The sequence below is a fragment of the Protomyctophum bolini genome (assembly GCF_963924005.1).
Source record: "Protomyctophum bolini genome assembly, chromosome: 8".
NCBI classification, from domain to species: Eukaryota; Metazoa; Chordata; class Actinopteri; order Myctophiformes; family Myctophidae; genus Protomyctophum; species Protomyctophum bolini.
In genome coordinates this window covers 18008010-18028830 of record NC_137869.1, presented here as the reverse complement: position 1 = coordinate 18028830, position 20821 = coordinate 18008010, and the positions used below count along the sequence as shown (strand labels likewise).

The 20821-nt window shown below is 43.0% G+C and overlaps 1 protein-coding gene across 1 annotated transcript; it reads right to left on the bottom strand.

The window, feature by feature from the left end:
* Positions 1-265: 265 nt before the first annotated feature.
* sap130a (Sin3A-associated protein a) lies at positions 266-19236 on the bottom strand. The gene is made up of 21 exons (XM_080770026.1): positions 19146-19236; positions 18392-18526; positions 18003-18271; positions 17710-17877; positions 17230-17356; positions 16887-17002; positions 16675-16799; positions 16030-16180; positions 15704-15794; positions 14751-14855; positions 14410-14551; positions 13109-13215; positions 12033-12326; positions 11763-11940; positions 7176-7274; positions 6073-6440; positions 5207-5455; positions 4716-4841; positions 3706-3809; positions 3216-3329; positions 266-2335 (listed from the first exon to the last, which is right to left on the bottom strand). The coding sequence occupies exons 2-21, from the start codon at positions 18501-18503 to the stop codon at positions 2177-2179; spliced, it is 3204 nt and encodes a 1067-aa protein (XP_080626152.1). The 5' UTR covers positions 18504-18526; positions 19146-19236; the 3' UTR covers positions 266-2176.
* Positions 19237-20821: the final 1585 nt, after the last annotated feature.

Here is a 20821-nt window from a genome sequence, read left to right as displayed (position 1 = left end):
GAGTAAGTAAGTAACTGCTGATCTTGATGCAGATGCTCCATCCAGAGGCCAACAGTTATGGAACAGACATCATTCTTCACATACAGTAGGTTATATCCTCTATCAGGAGGTGTGGTCTGTTTACCCTTGCTCAAGGACACTTTTCTTTCTTAGGTTTCTTCTGAAAGTGTATAAAGGGAACCAAGTGGATCAGTTATGGCTGTCCTTGAAATTAAAAGGTTTGATAACCACTGTTCGATATTAATCCTTCAAAAGACTAGACGTGAATTGTTGGAAGTAGCTTTACTATACTTACACAGACAGAAAACAATGTACAACAGCTGGATGCGCCAGCCTAACTTCATCTCATTATTGGTACACTGTTGAAGTGCCACATCGCACAGCACATAACGGTTCATCAAGTATACAAAACTTGAAAAGAGCAAAGTCAACGGAAAACAAAACAAAAACAAAGCACATGTACAGTGTTTTACATGGACACCAATGCATTCCACCATCCTAATTACAAGAGAACATTCTTGCTTTCAAGCACTTGCACCTGAAAGCACGCAAATGTACAATGTGGCCAACGCATGATATCCGTTTGATAAGGAAAAAAAGAAATGTCATCAGTAACCCTGCATTAATGCATAATATAATATGTTGTCTTTATCAAATACCACATACATTTACCATTTAAGAGCTTTTCTTGTATATTCAAATTTGATGTCTCCACTTATGGGTTGTATTTTCCTTATTAAACGTAAACCCTATACTTAGTTGAGCGGAGACTCGCTGCAAGCTTGTAGATCTGCTATTTTCAGCTAATGTTCGCCCCAGATTTATTTTCAATAATCCACACAGATCATATTTTAAATTTGAACTTTTTGAATGTCAAGTAGTAATAGTGACTTTACCCTGCCTGATCAGAGCCGCACATCAAAATGGCGCTTCTCAGAAAAATGAAATAATCTGACCTTTTTTTTGCACAATAAAATCTTTCTAGATGGGTATAAGCATGTGGACAGCATTCACACTCTCTGTCCAGCTCAAGTACACCGAGAAAAATGAAGGCACAGGTTGATGAGAAGAGCACATTGTCAAGATTGAGATTAGTCTGTATAACAGTTTTACTAAAGGATTCCTTTAAGATTATTGTTTTAGTTCCATAAGACATCCAATAATTACACTTCTATCCACTAGAGGGTGCTTGCCTTCACTTGTTCAGCTAAAAACATTTCTACTTTAATAACATAAAATAACTTGAACATTTATGCAGTAAATTATAATTATGAATGATATAAATAATTTCCTCGACGCAAGTGTACCATACGCCTGAGGTAGCTTGTTTTGATAAAGAATAATTCTGTGACAAGATTCCTCACTCCATGTAACACTGTGTCCAACTTCACCAAATAGTTTCTATATACCGTACTTCATTACCGGGGTCTGTACTTCCCTCTAAAATGGAAAACCAAATCCCTTTGCCAAAAATAGCCTATCTACAAGCTCACCATGTGTCATGACACCTTGTAACTTGTAAGCTTGTACATCGGCCATTTTGGTCAAACACTCGCCTATTATGTCATGCCCATAATAGGGACGCTAGGGTTCATTTTTGGCCGATTTGGCTGCTTCTAGCTCCATAAGTGAACACAAGCATCCTGAGATTCTCTAGAGGATAGACATTGCATTACTCCCTTAACTGAAATAAATTTACCGCTAACAGGGCGAACTTTATCCGAGATTGACCACTCCATAGCACAATAGCCTATAGAGGAGTGTGAAATTTCACAGAACTCTACATTAATATTCTAACACATTCTCTTCGAAGTAGAGGCAGAGACAAAACAAATACATTTTTTTACTACAAATTGTCTCTGGGGGAAGGGTCTTCAAAATTGGGGAAAAAAAGAGAACAGAATAAGAAATAATGTTTAGAGGGAGGGCTAGTTGGCCTGTCCAGTACAACCTACGTGACTCAGCGCTCAGGAAAAGAGCGTGGTGTCTTTTAGTGAGAACCTACTCCTGATGGGATTTTCCTGCTTTGTGAGGTCTTGAAACCCTCCTCGTCTCTTGTTCTCTGCCTTCTCTCCAGGCAGATTTAGGGAGGGAGCCTGCGATTGTGCGCAGCAAATCATAGCACCAAATTGTGAAAAGCTCCTCCTTCACTACGGAGGGAGCATGTTTCCCCGTTTCATGCACGTTCTTTCCGTTTCAGTTTGGAGGACTTCTTGGTGGTGCCATTCTTGTTGAGCAGCTTCAGGACCTTGTCTTTATGGTCCAGGACTTTCATCATGGTGTCCCTGGCCTCGGTCACCTGGTCCATCACCAACTTACAGCGCTGCATGTTACCCTGTTGAAATGAAATGACACGGCTTGAGTTGACTGCTCTGAAGTCATTCATTCAGAAGTGTTTAGAAGAACTTTCTTTTTGTAATTAAATAACATTCTGCATTCATAACACTCTAAAGACTTCTGCTTCTCATAAATAAAACTACATTGCTGCCAAATGTATACAAATAACTAGAATTGCACTCTGTCGAGTGCCTACTTGCGCGTTGCACACAAGTAGGCCAAGTGTGCAGGTATTGTCGACTGCTACGAACTTTCAAATCTCAGTCTCTCTGTAAAACATTGAAATGAAATACTAAAGTTGGGTTATCAATATTGGTTGGGTAACAGGTAATGTATGTATACATGTACTGTATGTTGTAAGTTGAAAGTACTATACTGTGGTCGGCTGGCTTCTTTATGTGCGTATGCTTGGTATAGGTATATATACTGAAGTTGATGGTGATGTAATTAAGATATGTTTCAATGTCGAGTTAGAACTGGCCTTCGATGGTGACGTAATTAGGATATGTTTCAGTGTCGAGTGAATTAAAGGTAATGTCTATGTATACATGTATGTAATCTGAAACTTATCTTTATTACGTCACCATCAAAAGCCAGTTATAAGCCGGCATTGATACATATCTTAAGTAAGTAAATACATGAGCAATATAGATAAAACTCAAAGGTGATGCCAGATGGCAACAGTTGGGAGGAGGCCTGCTACGTAGTACACAGGGGGCTTTCACATAGTAAGGGGCCAACTAAGCTCCCCGTTTTTTTGTTTCCTCAATCGGTGAAGTTTTAAACAGCTGCTCAGCAGAATATGTCAGATAGTAGTAATAATAATAATGGCATAAAGCACATAGCAAAGTGACCATGATAAGGTAATTTCCACTGACCTGTATGAGCTCATTGATTCGATGGAGGTCATCGTCTGAGCCTGCTCTCTTCTTTGGAATCAGGCCCTCTTGGAGGGTGGACAGTCTGCTGTACACATCATGCTCTAAACTGGACTGTGGACAAGACAAACATATATAACCACCGCGTCTCTCCTCTCCGGAGTAATGCTCTCTTTCTATGCTATAAAGAAAAAGGAGTCCGTGTTGCAGAACTGATGATTTAATAAACAAAAAAAATTCAAAAGAACAAATGTGATCAGCCAGGGTTCTAATTCTGTATCAACTGTCCGTAGCAAACAATCAAAATAAGATATCTATTCCTCTGAATAGCGCGAGCGCTTCCCTCTACACCAGAACCCAAATAAACACAAGCTATCCCATAATACTCCTGTCCTCATCAGAGCGTTCAGCCCGCCAACTATGTTGTTTGTTTGTCCAGATATTCTTGGCCTAGTGTGCGCACACACACACACACACAGCTAATACTCACCAGCTGCCGGAGCTGTGCAGCACACAGGTGGATTTTCCAGCCTTGTGCTCGGCATGCCACTCCTCTCTGATTGGCCATGTCTTGTAATGAGCCTTTCTTCTCCTCTGTGGAAAAACAACAAAAATCACCACCATTCATTCAAACATTATTAGTAGGGCTGCTTGTAGGATCGTTCATTTTCTTCCTGCAAGCTCACAGTGTGTTGCGATCTGGCACAGCATTTTTGAGTGGTGCAACCACTCCAAGGAACAGAAATGTCCGTGCTCGTTCACCTATGTATGTGACGTTCACCTATGTATGTGACGTTAATGAGCACGAGTATGACTATTAGTAACAGTAGGGGTGCTGTTGTAAAACAGAGAGAGAGATAGTGCTGTACTGTTGCCTGCTAATGAGAGAGAGAGAGAGAGGGGGGGGGGGGGGGGAGAGAGAGGGGAGTTGCAACACTCAGTTCACACGGGTGTGATTTTATCTTTTGAAGCATTCGGTTCGGTTCGGTTATTAAGGTTATTTTATTAAATTACCACTTTTCTTTAATAGATTAAAGTTAAGTTATATTATATTAACTCTCTTATGGCCACCCTAATTAACAGTGGATTGTGCCTTCTACCTGCACTATTCATATGTTTAATTTGTCATTTTAATGGCAATAGAAAAAATCTCATTCTAACACGGTAATCCTATAGTATTATACCCAGTCCTGATGGTGTGAGTCCTGACATCGCCAGCGAATCTGGCGATGTCATTTCCTGTCCACGTGATCACAACATCTGCTAGTTTTCTCCACTGTGCTACACAGTCGGATGTCTGGGATGCTAAGCGATCATCGTTTATTTGAATAACTAAGTCAAATTAAGCTCTAATCAAGCCCCAAACATTGCATTTTACACAGCGATGCACATAAAGACCGCGTGCGAGCGAGTGCACGCACGCGAGGATTTCGGCCGGTTTTAGGTAGACTACATCGGCCGAGCTCCAGTTAAGGCTCAGCACATGGCCAATTGACCTACCTTTGACCCGTATGTCGTTATATCTCTGGAAGTGGTGGTAGGCTGCCTTCCAGGGGTTACGATAGTGACGCAACAGGGTGACAGGTGGCCGCGGCCTGACTGGAACATAACGCACGCCTTCCTCATCTGGAACACGCAAAAAAACAAACAAGGTCAACCAACCGAACAGCTTCTACTACGGTAAGTTATATTAACCCATTTAGACCCGACGTCGAAATTAAAAAATAATGTCTTCTAAATCCTGACAGTTTTCTGAAAAAGCTGTTTCTATCTGTCGTTTTCAATAGCTAAATTATAACATAATGTTTAAAACACCAAAAGGGGTTCCCGCCCACGAAGGGTTAATGACTCACCCATTGATGGCTTGAATACAATGGGGGAAAAGAATCACCCCCAATTTCTTCACTATTCTCTTTGTTTTTGGATTCTTCATTCACAATTAACGAGTGTGCATAAGAGATTGCTTCAAGTGGCGCAGCTGGTCTACATACCCACATACTCCCTAGGCGGTGACTCTCGCCTCTCGGCCCTGCCGGTGAGGGGCCTGTTGGTGGCTCTCTCCTCGTCGGTGCTGTTGGTCTCCACCATCTCACTCTCCTCCGTGGAGATGATGTGCTGCTGCTTGCGTGGCTTCTTCCTGGGCGAGGCCCCCGGGATCATGTCCCCTGACGCTGGGCCACTCAGGGAGGAGGCCTGGGCCGCGCTGAGCAGCGGGGCCAATGGCAGGTTTGCGTTGGAACCTGTGCGTGAGAGAAATGTCACGAATGTCACCCATTTAGGCCCGACGTCAAAATAAAAATAAACGTTCGCTCTGAAAGAATATATATTGAAAGATTTGTGCCGCATTTTTACCATTTTTCAATGAGCTTGTAGATCTGCAATTTTTCAATAGCTAAAGTACAACATAATGCTTAGTCAAAACACCAAAAGGGGTTCCCGTCTAGAATGGGTTAAAAAAAGAACTCAGAAAGTTTTCTTATTGTGTTTTTACAACAATATAAGGGGAGAATAAATCAAAATTTCTTCTGAAATACTGATTATCCACATTAGCGTTATTTTATTGTGTCGTACAAAAATAGTGAAATAGTAGATCTACATGCCATTGTTTGTTTTAAAACGTTTCACCTATACAGAAAATCCCAAAAGATGGATGGATTATTAATTGATTATTTCATTAAAATATTTTTGTATTTATAATCGATTAAATCATTTCCATGCGATTTACTGTTGCAACTTGCAACCCATAAAAATCCACCCCGAAAACCATCTGTACCTGGCTGGGAGGTGAAAACCATCTGTACCTGGCTGGGAGGTGAAAACCATCTGTACCTGGCTGGGAGGTGAAAACCATCTGTACCTGGCTGGGAGGTGTCCATAGGCTCAGCCTCCTGCTTGATCTTCATGTCTGTACAGGTGGAGCTGGCGGCGCACGCTGCAGTGCTGCTAGCGGCAGGCTGTGTGGGAGACGCCACCGTGTTGGCCATGGAGGCAGGGACGGGGGGAGTGACAGCCATGGCTGCCGGCAAGGCGGAGAGCACTGTGGAGGGCTGGGAGGGAGGCACGGGCCCAGGGGGAGCCAGCATGGTGGGGATGGCCTGGGAGAGGTGCTGCTGGGCGGGGGACGAAACAGCCTGCTGCTGCTCCCCTCCCTGGGAGGGCAACGCCTCCACGGCCACCATGACAGGGGGCGCCATGGCCATGTGTATCTCCGCTTTGGGTTTCACCCTGAGAGGGAGAGAGAGAGAGAGAGAGAGAGAGAGAGAGAGAGAGAGAGAGAGAGAGAGAGAGAGAGAGAGAGAGAGAGAGAGAGAGAGGTAGAAACATAGAAAGAGAGAGAGAGAGAGAGAGAGAGAGAGAGAGAGAGAGAGAGAGAGAGAGAGAGAGAGGGAGAGAGAGAGGGAGGGGGAGAGAGGGAGGTAGAAACATAGAGAGAGAGCGAGAGAGATAGAGGGAGGTAGAAACATAGAAAGAGAGAGAGAGGGGGGAGAGATAGAAACATAGAAAGAGAGAGAGAGCGAGAGAGAGAGAAAGAGAGGTGGGGAGATAGAGGGAGGTAGAAACAGAGAGAGAGGGGGGGGAGAGATAGAGGGCATTACAGACAACTGAAACAGACATGGCCAGTAGTTCTCAAACGTTTTCAGGTCAATTTATTTGGCCGCCAACCCACATAAGAAACTATTGTGTAATTATGTGTGTGTAAAAAAAACAAATCATAGATTTGAACATTTCTTCCCGGTAGTAATGGGTTAAAAATGTTATTATATTATATTTAAAAAATAGCAGATCTATAAACTCATAATGCATCTTGATGCATTGTGAGTTACTTTGCATGTAGAGTTAAAGTGGTTAAACTGATTTTGACGCTATATTAACTACGTTTGCTGGGGACCACCTGGAACACCCTTAAGGATCCAGGGTGTCCCCAGACGCCACACTGGACAAGGTGACAGGTGGACTCACCCTGCTGGCCGTGGAGATCCTGCCCCTCGCACAGCGCTCTCCATGCGGCCGCTGTTGGCGTCATTGGGCTGGGCTGGGATGAGGTTCTTGCGAACACAACTGAAAAAATGCAACAGCAGAAAGACAGATATTTGTTCAGTCATCACTCAGCAGGTCTACTCTGCAATCCTGTCAAAGTTGACCCAAAATGACCAGAAATCGGTTCAAACCATTCACATACAGTATATCTTAGAAATAACGTTTTTAACAATAACAAGTCTTTTAAAAGATCATGTGCATCTTATATACAAGTGAAAAGGTGTACCCATACTCATTCTTCATGCTCTATCTCCGACCGAACCACACTTTTACCACACATCTCTATATGCAAAATAAATTCGCCACCCTCCCCGAACTGACATAGCCTATTTTTTAGCCGTTCAAGTTTCTTATTTACTCTGCAAATATTACTTTTATGAAAATCACGATCGAGCCAGCAGATAAACGGGTGCCACAACACGCCGAGAAACAAGGAATTTAACCACGCTACTTGCATACACTGCAACTCGCTTACAATTCGCAAACCTGGCAACACTGCCTGCCTCTTACGTCACCAGCTCTGCTCCTCCTGGCCTCCGTAGTCCGTCGCGCTCACAATCTGTCGCAGCCATCTTGCTTTTCTTTTGGATGGGCGAGTGGACATTTAATGCTAATAAATTAATTATAGGTCCAGCAAGCAAATCATGATGGTCTGATTGTGCTCAATAGGTCACAATAACATTCCGAAATTAGGTGTTGTGTTTTGTATGGCATTTTCCCCAGTAGTAGTTGCATATCTATCTCAGCTTTTGCCTGATAGCACACATGCTAACGTCAGCAGCCATAGCAACATACAGTGTGCGCAGACATAACATGAGTTGTTTACAACACAAACACACGGCCTTTTCACCACGCAATACACACAACAGCTCGGGAGTTATTAAACCGAACGTGGACGCTGTTTCAGTGTTACATTTGCTGCGCATATCGGAATAATTGTAACGGCATGCATGATAAATGTAACAACGCTAAAAAACACCATTAAACATATCGTTTTCACCTTAAAGCTATTACATTTCATTGAAGCAACTCCTTAGCATTGTTTTCATACCATGGATGTGATAAGATAATGTATCAAACATAAGGGAAATATTAAATAGGATCGGGTGTACCAGTTTGGCCATTTCTTTTTTTTCAATGGGGCAATACATTGATTAAACAAACGTTTGATTGATTGAGTTGTACAACGTTATACAACCCTAAACTAATTTTAGAATACACTACACAATACAATACAATTTTAGAACATATTTTGCACGTTCCATTTTTTTACTCAGAGATCCCTTTAGCTACACATGTAATATTTCCAGGCAACGGACCTACACATGTCAGCTACCATAAACCACTTCAAGTTATTAGGACGAAATAACTGACAGGAGTGACGGTGCTGTGCTGTGAGTAAACTAATAGGGGAGAGCCGCCAAGGATGTAACATTTTGCACGTTTCATTCTTTTACTCAGAGATCCGTTTAGCTACACATGTAATATTTTCAGGCAACGGACCTACACATGTCAGCTACCATAAACCACTTCAAGTTATTTTTTTGATAAAACAGGTCGGGAGTTATTCAACCGAACGTGGACGCTGTTTCAGTGTTACATTTGCTGCGCATATCGGATCAATTGTAACGGCATGCATGATAAATGTAACAACGCTAAAAAACACCATTAAACATATCGTTCTCAGCTTAAAGCAATTACATTTCATTGAAGCAACTCCTTAGCATTGTTTTTATACCATGGATGTGATAAGAAAATGTATCAAACATAAGGGAAATATTAAATAGTATCGGGTGTACCAGTACCAGTTTGGCCATTTCTTTTTTTTCAATGGGGCAATACATTGATTAAACAAACGTTTGATTGATTGAGTTGTACAACGTTATACAACCCTAAACTAATTTCAGAATACACTACACGATACAATACCATTTCAGAACATATAATATTGGCCAATATGTCAAATATGTAAATATTACATATAATGGCATTGAATGGAAGCGGACCATTTGTAACACATGTTACAAATGACCCGCTTTTGCAAGTTTTCTTTGCAGTTGCTTACAGACCAGAATGAACGTGAATTCCGTCTAAACACGATGCAAACTAATGAAGAACATAAGCATGAACACATCCATGTGGATTTTTATTCACCAACACCAAAGACAAAAATTGTACCACACATATACTCCAGGTGTAAAATTAGACGCATTTTGAAGGTAAACACTTCAAACTTCAAACTCCTGGCCACGTAGAGTACGTTGCTGTACACATACTGACGCGATGGCGTCATGGTGGCGTTGACCAATCAAGATATAACGTCCATGTTACAACCGTGAAGCGCTACAACCTTGGCGGCTCTCCCCTACATTTGTTACTAACATTAGGTTGTGGCGAAGTAGACACGTGGCCAGCAGATACTGTGTTTTGGACAAACAGGCTAGGTATTGGTGTTGATTTGGGTCAACTGGACAAACAGCGTGGTGTTGTTTTGTGTCTGTGTTTGTGTTGGAGCGCCTCAGTGTGGCCGTACAGGTCATGTGCAACCTCTTCCACAGAGAGATGGAGACACTAAATCTCAGCTGGACAAACATGTTTGCATGCATGCATCGCTGCCTTGCATGCTGTGTGCTACTGTTGAGTCTGTCACTTACTTTGACTGATTTATGGCATTGTCTTTCTGTTAAAATCCAACTATGTTAATTTAAGAACTCTGGGCATATAGGTCATTGTTTATTCACTGTGCACACGTGTAGCCTATTGTATGTCAGACTGTATGTCTGTCCCACAGTCACAATCCTTTAGTACTTAGGCTGTGGAAATATTCAGGACAAAACAATGGTACATTTCCAATAACCCATTCGTTACTACATGTGGAGTCAACTCCCGCCATTTATTTCTTCCCATAGTGCGTGGCAAAGTCGCTCTGGGATGAGTGCGCGCGTAGCGCGCACGAAATTCTAGTATCTACACATTTCATAACAAACGAATCAAATTCTGTCCTATACCGAAAAACTAATTCCAGTAAATGGCTGTGACTGACAAGTAAATGACGCATAAATGACGGTTGATGTTAAGCTGCGTTCAGACCTGAATATATATATCGCCTCAGTTCGTCCCGTTTGTACCGCTGCAGGTTGCGCCGTGCCCGTTCGCACAATTCTCGTCTTTGGATTGACTTTGTATGTAATCGCGCTGCTCTAACCATCCAAGTCTGAACGCACCTTAAGGCGCTGTCTCCTTGGAGCAAGATCAAATAAAAGGATTCTTAAGTTATGTTGTGAGAAATTAAAGCTCCACAAGGTAAACATGGAACAACAGTTATGTTATAGAAATAGAGGAATGGAAGCGCTGCAGGTATCCGTTAGTGGCTCTTAGATGGGTGCTCTTTGGTGATACAGGTATAAAACCATATAGACAAAAGGTGTCCTTCCTCCAAGTTGTACTGCTTGTCAAAGTGTAAATTGCAGACTTGAAAAGAAAATAATCCAAGGCCCTCCGTCTTTGGTGAAAAATAGTTTATTTGATGATGAGCAAGGCTCCTGTTATTTATTTGCCTTGCTCATCATCAAATAAACTATTAAATTGGATTATTTTATTTTCAAGTCTGCAAAGAAGGATACCTTTTGTCTAAACAGTTATGTTATATTTATAATGTCAAGGAAAATATAATTAAACAATGTACTGACCAAAATGTAAGGTGTTTCCAAAGGGGACTTGTTAGATTCATCTGAATGCAAGTCACGCTCTCTGTGGTCGAGCTGGGTTGTGAACTCTGCCATCATTACCACAAGGTGGTTGTTGAATTATTCATCGTTTCAGCTTGACCTACATTTCATGTTCAATGCACGCAACGTGACATTGTGTGGCTCCTGTCCTTGCTGTCATGCAGTGCATCCTGTGTAGTGGCCAGTGGGTCGGGCCCACACAAGAACTCGCGAGACAGACAGCTGCTGTAGTAGTAGTGCTTTTTTAACGGCGTGGCTCTGCAGAAGTCTATCTATAAGAGGTCGGTCTGTCTGTGTGTCCAGAGCTAGGTTTCTAGTGCACAATGGCAGTAGGCCACAGAAATACTTTTGTGTTTAATACTTTTTGAAATATTTAACTTTATAATGGATTCAATGGAAGGCCATAGCCTGGGCTTAAATCTTGCCCATATTTGAAGTCATACATCATAGATATGTCAAAGACAACAGATGACAGTCAGAGATCAACTTTGGCACCCGTGTGAAGATGTATGCGTTATGTGTTCAATGTTCGTGTTAGGACAAACACTCAAAACTGGCTATTCAGTATTCATTGTCAATGGCATTGTTTACACAAACTCTCAAAGCTGGACGAAACAAAAACGTTTTATGTAATCATTTAATTTTGGAATATTAGTTGACAGCCCTACTGCTCCGTTCTCTATAAGTCTGGAAAATATTTAGATTTTATAATAAGCATTAATTTGATATATAGTCCATCTTTATCAATGGCTCAGCATTAATAGACAGTAAAGTGACTCACCCTTCATTAGTGGGCTTCTTGCGGAGGATGCTGGGCCGGGGGGAGGAGACCAGTGTGGGAGCTCCTCCTACTCCTGCTCCTACCTGGGCATGTGCCTGCACCATGGTGGCCACCGGCTGGGTGGAGTTGAACGCAGTGCTGATGGGGCTGGCCACGAAGCCGTCAGGCAAAACAACCCCTGGAAGGAGCAGAAAGCACATTGTAAATAACTGTTCACGTTGAACTGTGGTTCACGTCAACATCGAGACCGCTACTACTTCCAGTAATTACCAGGAGGTTTGGCTTCAGTCTGTGGTTGCTGCTGCTGCTGGGTGACTATGGGTGCCTGCTGTATTCCCTGTGTGGTGATTGATGCGGACGTGTGCAGACCCTGCACCCCGATCGGAGCAGGCTGAATGCCCTGCGAGGCAATTGGTGCAGGCTGGATCCCTTGGGTGCTGATTTGAGCAGACTGTAGACCAATCCGGTCCACAGCCATCAGCTGCATGGGGTTGAGGTGGACGGTGGTGGCCACGCCCACTCCGGCTGGGGTGGGCATTGCTGAGCTCGGTGCTTGTGGAGTAACTGAGTGAGAAGACACATGGATTAAAACACAGGCAAGTATATAATAGAGAACAATAAAATCTATCTGTGTTCTGCTGTTAACCTCAGTTGTGTAACTGTTCAAAAGATGTACAGCCCATCGGCTATTGATTTGTTTATCTCTTGAATATTAAGACATTCCATGTTTCTATTCTACAATTTACAATTTACATTTAGCAGACGCTCTTAATCCAGAGCGACTTACATTAAGCAAGAACAAAAGCATGGGAATACATCACATAAAAACATTCATCATGAAACATGCGTAAGCTAAGAAAGTAACAGTGGAATATCTATATAATGAAATGTATACGTATAAACTTTACATATATACTACTATGCTATACATATGTACTATGGCGTGCTATGACTATATACAATGCAATTCTAGTGCTGTCTACAATGGGAGACTTGTATCAATTCATGTGGGAAAATTAAGATTCAATGCATGGAAAATGACTACTACTGCTTGACTGCTGATTTGATGTGGCTCAAATTACCCCCAAGTCAAAGCAGATATCCTCCATTTTTAACTTCCATGCTTGTGTCTTTTCTCAAGTAATGAGCACGGAGCCAGAACACCAAACAATGTGCTACTGTCCAAATACATACAGAGTTCCCGATACGCAAATTGCATGGCTAATGCAATTACATACACTACAATAGAGTTATTGAGTGAGCTTTTTGGCTTCGGCTCCCTTTAAACTAGAACAGTTTGATTCAAACTCCGAAGGGATAGAAACCAGGCCAAACATGCAGCTTACCAGGGTACTGGCGGATGGTGGATACAGAGCTAGTGATGGGGGTGTAGGTGTATGGAGACGAGGAGTAGGTGGGTAAGAAGTACTGGAACTGCACAGGGACAGACGGCCTTGAGGAGAAAACGGACAGAATAAAACCACAAGACATCAGCAAACAGCAACTAAACCATGTCTGTGCATTCAATTCAGTATGTTACATAGAGATGCTAATTTACCTTTCCAGCTTGATTTGGCACCTGCCCACAGAGCCAAAAATACTAGTAACTGGTGTACCGACCATGGTATTACTGTGCTTAACTGACCAGCCAACTGGCCTGACCTGAACCACACAGAGAATCTAGGTTCAGGTTGTATTGTCAAGAGGAAGGTGTGAGACATACTGTAAGACTGAACAATACAAATTAATTTACGGCAAACCTGGGCTTCCATAACACCTCAACAGTGCCACTGACTGATCACCTCCATACCACGCCCCATTGATGAAATGATTTGTTCAAAAGTAGCCCAGACCAAGTATTGACTGACATACATAAATATACTTTTCAGATGGTCAACATTTCTCTTCTTTTTTTCTGTCTCGTAAAATATTCTAATTCATTGAGATAGGATTTTCATGAGCTGTATGCCATAATCATCAAGATTAAAACAAAAAAGGTTTTAAATACTTCACTTCATGTACAATGAATTGAGAATACCGGTATATGAAAGTTTCACTTTTTGAATTATATTACGGAAGAAAACGAACTTTTCCTAATTCTAATTCATTGAGAGATGGACCTGTACCCGTCTTATGAACTGCTATTCAGTATACCTGATGAAGGCCACAGAGACCGAAACGTTGTGTTTTTTACGCTCTGGTAATAACAGCTTTTTGGGGACCATTCAAAACGGTGTGCAGACTTCCTTCTTTTTGGGGGGTGCTAGCCTCTCCTATATCCAGCTTTTGGTGTGTGTGTGTGTGTGTGTGTGTGTGTGTGTGTGTGTGTGTGTGTGTGTGTGTGTGTGTGTACAAACTTTGTCCTACACAAACATTAGATTCCCATTGACAATGAATGGACAATTTTACATCATAGTGTCTGAGCAAACAGACAATTTTACGTCATGATGATGTACAATGATAAGAGTGCTCTTTTCGCAAGCATTGTATTCAGCATGCGAATACAGAGTAGTCAATACTCGCACGGCCATAATTAATGCAATGCCAACCAATGGAAATGGATTGCCTGGTCTGTCGTCAGCCGTCAGGTCTGTAACTAATCATCTAAAAGTCACTTGGACGTGAGCGTGAGACATCCGAAGCTCACCGGTTGTCGCTTCTGGCTTCCATGGTGACCGGGTTAGGAGAGGAGCGATGGCCTGAGATGGGGATGAGGTTGGCTCTCTCTCCCGGGTAGTCGGGCTGGACACGGGGGGAGGTGGGGTGGATGGGCTGTGGGACCACTTTGGCTGCACGCCACAGAAAAGAGACGGTAGGTTAGCAGGTTATGAATGGGAAATGTTTCACTTCTGAATTCAGATCAGATCACAATGCTGTACTTGTCAACTGTAACATAAACACAATAGTTCTCCCCAATTTCACCCTTGTGGGATCTAGAATGTTTCATAATGCTTTTTAACGATGAGCCTGCCTGAAGGTGGACCTTACCGACTGGGATGGTGGAGGTGGTCACTGCGGTAGCGTGTGAGGAATGTGAGGCCATAGTCATGGTGACAATGGTGTTGCTGGTCATTTGGGAGTGAGGCACGCCGCCTGCAGACAGAGGAAAAACACAGAATCGGGTTATACGGGTTACGGCTTAGTTTTAGGGTTAGGTTCCATGTTAGATCCATTACTATTCAGAGAGGATACAGGTTACACAGAGTGGTGTCTAAGTAAAATAACTATGTATTTATATTGGACACATGACGTCCTACGTTACGGCCTAAACAAATATTAAAGTCCATAGACTCAAAGATTTACATCATAGGTGCTCTAAACAAACATCCAACAAATATCCTCAAAGTCTATAGACTTGACTGACAAACGTTTTACATCACAAGTGCTCTATACAAACAACAACATACACAAACAACCATTAAAGATCCCATAGACATGGTAAGGGAAATTCAAACATCCAGGCATCGACGTATTAAACATGGCATCTCTCGTCCAATATTAGTGCATATGTGTACCTGTGTATAATGTATTTATAGTACAGTATACATAAATACTATATATATATATATATAATAAAGCCATTAACAAGAAGATGGTCTACTATGTAAATGTACGATATAAATTATGACTGAAGCTCTGACCATTCTTGCCCTGATGAAAACCTTGTAGGTCGAAACATGCTGGCAGTTTGCCTTTTTAATTTAATAAAGGCGTTCCTCATTTTTTTACTTTGAGTGCCTATCTATGATCAAAACGGGATCTATGTCTTGATCCCGTTTTGACCTTTTTTAAATCATTATCACGTCTTGCTATCACCGTTGAGCACCTGGTTAGTTCCTCTTTTGCTGTGAACATGTATTGACAACGGTATGGTCCTTTAACACAAATGTCACAAGACAGTTGTCACGTTCATCCTGGATATTGGAATACCTAGTCCATACCTATTGTGGTAGTTGATGGCACAGTGTTAGTAGCAACTATGGGCGCCACCGTTGCTGCAGCTACAGGTGTCACAGAACTGAAGATTGATTTCTATGGGACAAAAAAGAAAAAGATTATTTTAATGACAGGCTTAAACTTGATTTATCCTTGGTTGTGTGCTTGCGTCTCACACCAAAAACAGCCGCTAAATAATCAAGCTACAAGCTCACAACGAGCTGCCTACAATGCATTGTGAGCTTCTAGATTGGCTATTTTTGTTGCATTACACAGCGCACGACCACACATAAAAGCAGACATTAAACCTCTTCATCGTGGGAGGTCTGACCTGTGTCATGGTGTGTGGAGGCTGAGGCTTTGGAGCCCCGATGGCCGGGTGTGAAGGCAGAGTGATACGTGTGGCCGGGACGTCACGAGATGACTGAGGCCTCTGGATACTGATGGTGGCAGGAGGGGTGTGGATGGTTAGACCTGGGCGCCTGCAAGAGTTTATAAACACTTCAACATCTGTCTTCATCGTGGGTAAAACAGTCATATAATGGCTCATTGAATGCAGAAGTGAATGGTTGGTCTTTGTGGGCGTAAAAGAAAACACCAACTCGAAACAGAGGTTCATTAAAGTTAGCAAAAAATCTTAATCTTAATCCTGATTTAAAAAGCATCACAGGCTACTTATATCCTGACTCTCAAAATGATACATTATATCCCCCAGACATGAAGGTCATACAATTCAACCTGATCCAAGTATGATTTTCTTTTTTTTTAAGATTTGTTTTGGCTTTTTATGACTTTATTGATAGGGAACAGTAGACAGACCGGAAAGGGGGAGAGAGATGGGGAGTGACAAGTGGAAAAGGCCATCGGGCTCGGGAGTCGAACCCGCGGCACGCCGTCTGGCTGGCTTGGCAGCCTAGCTGCCCGGACAGTTGAGCTAATCGTCCGGGCCCCTAGTATGTCTTTTAACAGTACTTACCCATGCACCATCTCTGCAGAGTGTGAGACTGTTGGATTGATAACGGGAGACTGTGTTCTGGTTGCTGATATAGGGGCCACCACCGTCGGCAGCACAGCTGTCGAGGTGGTCACAGCAGGACGGGACTGTGCAAAGATGACGGATGATATTATTATTATTCTGTTTCTCTAAGAACACAAATGCATTACTTTGTTCTGAAAAGAGGAACGCACCTGAATAGAATGGTGGATGATATGTTGTACAGTGGGCTGCCCGGGGCCAGCGCCTGCACCAGATGCTGGCCGCAGGACAGTTTTGTTGCCTGACATCACAGCTGCAGCAGCAGCCCCTACAGGACAAACACAACAACAACTGTGATCAGGCAGTCATTACTAGAAAAAAAAGTTTTTTTCATACTTGTTACTGTTGGGGCATGATTTATACTTGGTTGCCCGTCAGTGTCGCACACCAAAAATAGCTGAACGACAATCTCAAAACGCATTGCATTGTGAGCTTGTTGGTCGGCTATTTTTGGTGCACGACAACCGCACAACACAGGCTTTACACTACACATACCTCTGGGTAAGTGGGAGGTGAACGTCTGAGGAGGAACAGAGGGGGCCCCGATCTGCAGAGCTGGGGCACTGCTTCTAATGATCTGGATGTTTGCTGGCATCAGGTGATGGAGGTTACTGGAGTGACCCTGAAGCACACCCAAAACCAGTAACGTCAGTACTTGGACGAAAACAAGGAATAGAGTGCAATTACAGTGTTTAGCTGTTGATAACAAGTTACTAGGTGTTTGGCTCGTGAACAACGCCACACAAATCACAATGCAGTCTTCAGTTGACTGCTGAATCATTCACTTCTGTGCCATTTGGTGGTGTGTCTTGTCTGTTCTGCACCACGGCGAGTTACACTGGGGCACTGTTAACTTGCTCTTTTATGTCATACATGTAGTGGCATGAGCTGTGATTGCATTGGTCTAATTTTGTGAGGACATACAGAAGTGCTTGGGCAAAATTGCTAACAACATATATCACACAGTGAGCTTACCTGCTGACCACTGATAGTTGCCACAGGAATGGAAGGGGTTGGAGCAATGCTGCTCTCCAGGGTGACAGTGATGTGACCAGGCACCTTTGGAGGTATAGGAAGATGGCCCTGGTTGGAAGCTGGTGCTGGGGCAATAAGACGACTTGGCATAGGCGACTTCAAGACAGCCTTCAAAAAAGCATTGTAAGACAAGAAAATTATCTATACAATTCCCCTCCTCTGTCTAATATATCAACCAATCGCCTGGATTTACACCTTCTAGCTGCCAAGCATACAAGACAAACATGTCTAACCTTCATTTGTCCCTCGGTGAGGCTTGTAGGCTGGCCCTGTGGCAGGTGGATAGGAGGGGCTGGCACTGCCACAGGGGCACCAGGCTGGATGGGCACAGCCTGGGGAAGACCTTGTTGTTGCTGGCCATGTGCCTGGACCTGCGGGTAAGGTCTGACCACCACAGTCTCCTGCTTGTCATCTCTGAACATCATGGTTCCTCCTGCCCCACTCTGATGATGATCATGTGGTCCATGATCAGCTTCACGGCCGCTCTCCATATCACCCCCAGCTAACGGAAGACAAGGACGTTTTAGATATGTTTCATAGCCATTTCCATGGCTGAGAAAGTTATATTCCTCTCCAATTTAAAACAAACAATGCAGTGTTTGTTCTACTTTTCTTCATATACCCGTTTGGTTGGATGGTTGATTCACAGTAACCATGTTTCCACTACCAGTGATCTGGGGTGTTCCTCCACTGTTGGCAGGCATCCCATGTCTTGGGAATTGCTGGGAGCTCATTTCTGGCAATAAATGGCCTGGCCCTAGAACACAAACAGCGTTAACATTAACATTGACGCTGGCTATCGCCAGCGCTATATGGAGCCGGCAGTGTTGAGGGGGGTGGGGGAGACATGTCATGGACATTTTCGAACCTCATCTAGGCGTAAGCAGCAGCACGTCACTCAGATTGGTTACTAGACAGTAGACAGAGACAGAGTAGCTGATGTTGAGAGGATTTCATATTGGTAAAATGCTCTTAGGAGACAAGAGAACTCGCCGTTTAGGCGCAGATGTCTTAGCTAACGTAAATACTAGGACACACAACTGGTCGTGTAACTGTCTGCAACGCTATGTAGATACGGGTAAGCGTGAGCCGTCAAGAACCACGGGACGAGTCGTTTAGATCAACGGTGACATGGGTGTTTAAAAAGCCGGTCCAATCTTTCACATAAACCACACTAGCAGAACCACTCTGTGGTGGGGTTAGTAGCGCGTTAGCATGTTAGCCTAGCTAACGTTTACAGTCGTTAACACTGTGTGACTGCGTTTCATGCAATGCAACAACAAAAAATATCCCCCACACACAACTTCCAGCGGCGACACTTTCGATGCGACATAAAAACAAACATACATAAATATCAACACACGCTCGTGCGTTACCGTAATTTAGTTCAGGAATGGCTCGCGTTGTTTTGATTTTTTCCTACAGTTTTTCCATTCGTCTTCTTCTTTTCTCTTTTTTCGACACCAAACATGTAAAGCCGGAAGAACGCTCGAGAGGCAGCGAAACAGCGAAACGCCCATGCCGCGTTCGTCCAATCGGAAGAGAGGCTCGCGGGATTTTCGACCAATCGGGAGGCCGGGGAATAGTGCGGGAGGGTGTCGCTGGCTAAAAAATAGCAGATCTACAAGCTATCAATTCAATTTCAATTCAAAGGAGCTTTATTGGCATGAGAACATACGTTTACATTGCCAAAGCAAGTGTCAAATGCGACGCGTTGATAGCTTGTATAGATCTGATCTGAGACTCAAAGAGCGCGCGGAGGGCAGGAAGAACGGCAAACGATGTAAAGAAAAAAGGGGGTCAACCTCAAACAAATTGCTTTCAACTTTTTTGTTTCATAAATATGTTGGTAACTAATAACATATCAAAAGTCCTAAGAAATTAATATTAATATTAATATTAATATTATTGTTTTCAAAATGTTTTGACCCCCCCACAAACTGTCAGAGTGTCTCACTCTAAGGTCTCGCTGCATGACCTGCGCGCCTGCGCGGTGAGTCGCCACCAAGAAAAGCCCTGGGTCTTCTCTGCAGCCAAATGCAGCGCCCCATCCAAGTGCCGAATGTCAAAAAGGTTGACGTAACGTTGCCATCAACAGCTCCCTTCACATCATAGCTGGTTGCCTGAAGCCAAGGACGTCATCTTGAACACATGGGTGGGCTTCAGGCTGAAGCCCACCCATGTGTTCAACCTGCTGGTCCACTCCTCATGGGATGACAGTATGACACCAGCCATCGATGGGAAAATGCTACCCTCAGATAGGATGGAGCTCGCACACCACAGGTAAAGGTAAGACGTTCTTTATTTAAATGCTGAATGACAACGTTTCGATCTGTGTTGATCTTCATCAGGTCAAGGCTGCTACCCTCACCCAGTCACCCTGGCAAGGAAAGCCCAGAAATATGACTGATGAGGGTATGGTATGGCTATATGATGTTAAGCTGGACATCTGACAATACATCAGATCCTCTTGAGTAGGCCTAGCTTGAGTGATGGTAGCCTATACCACTATTGGACATATTGGATGTGGTCCACAGTAGCCTACATACCACACAGTTAAAGTTAAGTTCCTATTTTGGGGTTTAGTAATACAAAAACGAAATGTTCTGATGATGATTATGATAATGATGACTACAATGATAATGATGATGATAAACATAATTATTCCTTCATACAGACAATGCAGTGTATTCCATCAACAAAATAACATTTTGTACTTCACATAATAATGCATATGAAATGAACATACAAACAGAGTGCATACTGTAAACATAATAGTCTACACGCCCTACAGAAATGGCACTTGAATGGTTAAGTTCTGAACCTTTTGTGTGGAAATTAGACAAGAACACAAGTTTGACAAGTTTAAACCACTGTTTAACATGGGCGTCAATGGGGGAAACCTATTTTGGCATTTTTCAATATGTTCCCTACTTGGAGTTGGATTTCTTAGGACTTTTGATATATTATTACTAGTGACATATTTATGAGGAAAAAAAAGTTGAAAGAGTTTGTGTTGCAACTTGCAATTTGTTTGAGGTTAAACCTTAGA

What these genes read in the sequence shown, in the direction of transcription:
- sap130a (XM_080770026.1), bottom strand. Translation starts at nt 18,503, where the DNA reads ATGAGCTCCCAGCAATTCCCAAGACATGGGATGCCTGCCAACAGTGGA. An exon ending in TCATCCACCATTCTATTCAG is followed by an intron (nt 16,800 to 16,886) that starts GTGCGTTCCTCT and finishes ATCTTTGCACAG; the next exon opens with TCCCGTCCTGCTGTGACCAC. An exon ending in AAGAAGCCCACTAATGAAGG is followed by an intron (nt 7,275 to 11,762) that starts GTGAGTCACTTT and finishes GCATTTTTTCAG; the next exon opens with TTGTGTTCGCAAGAACCTCA.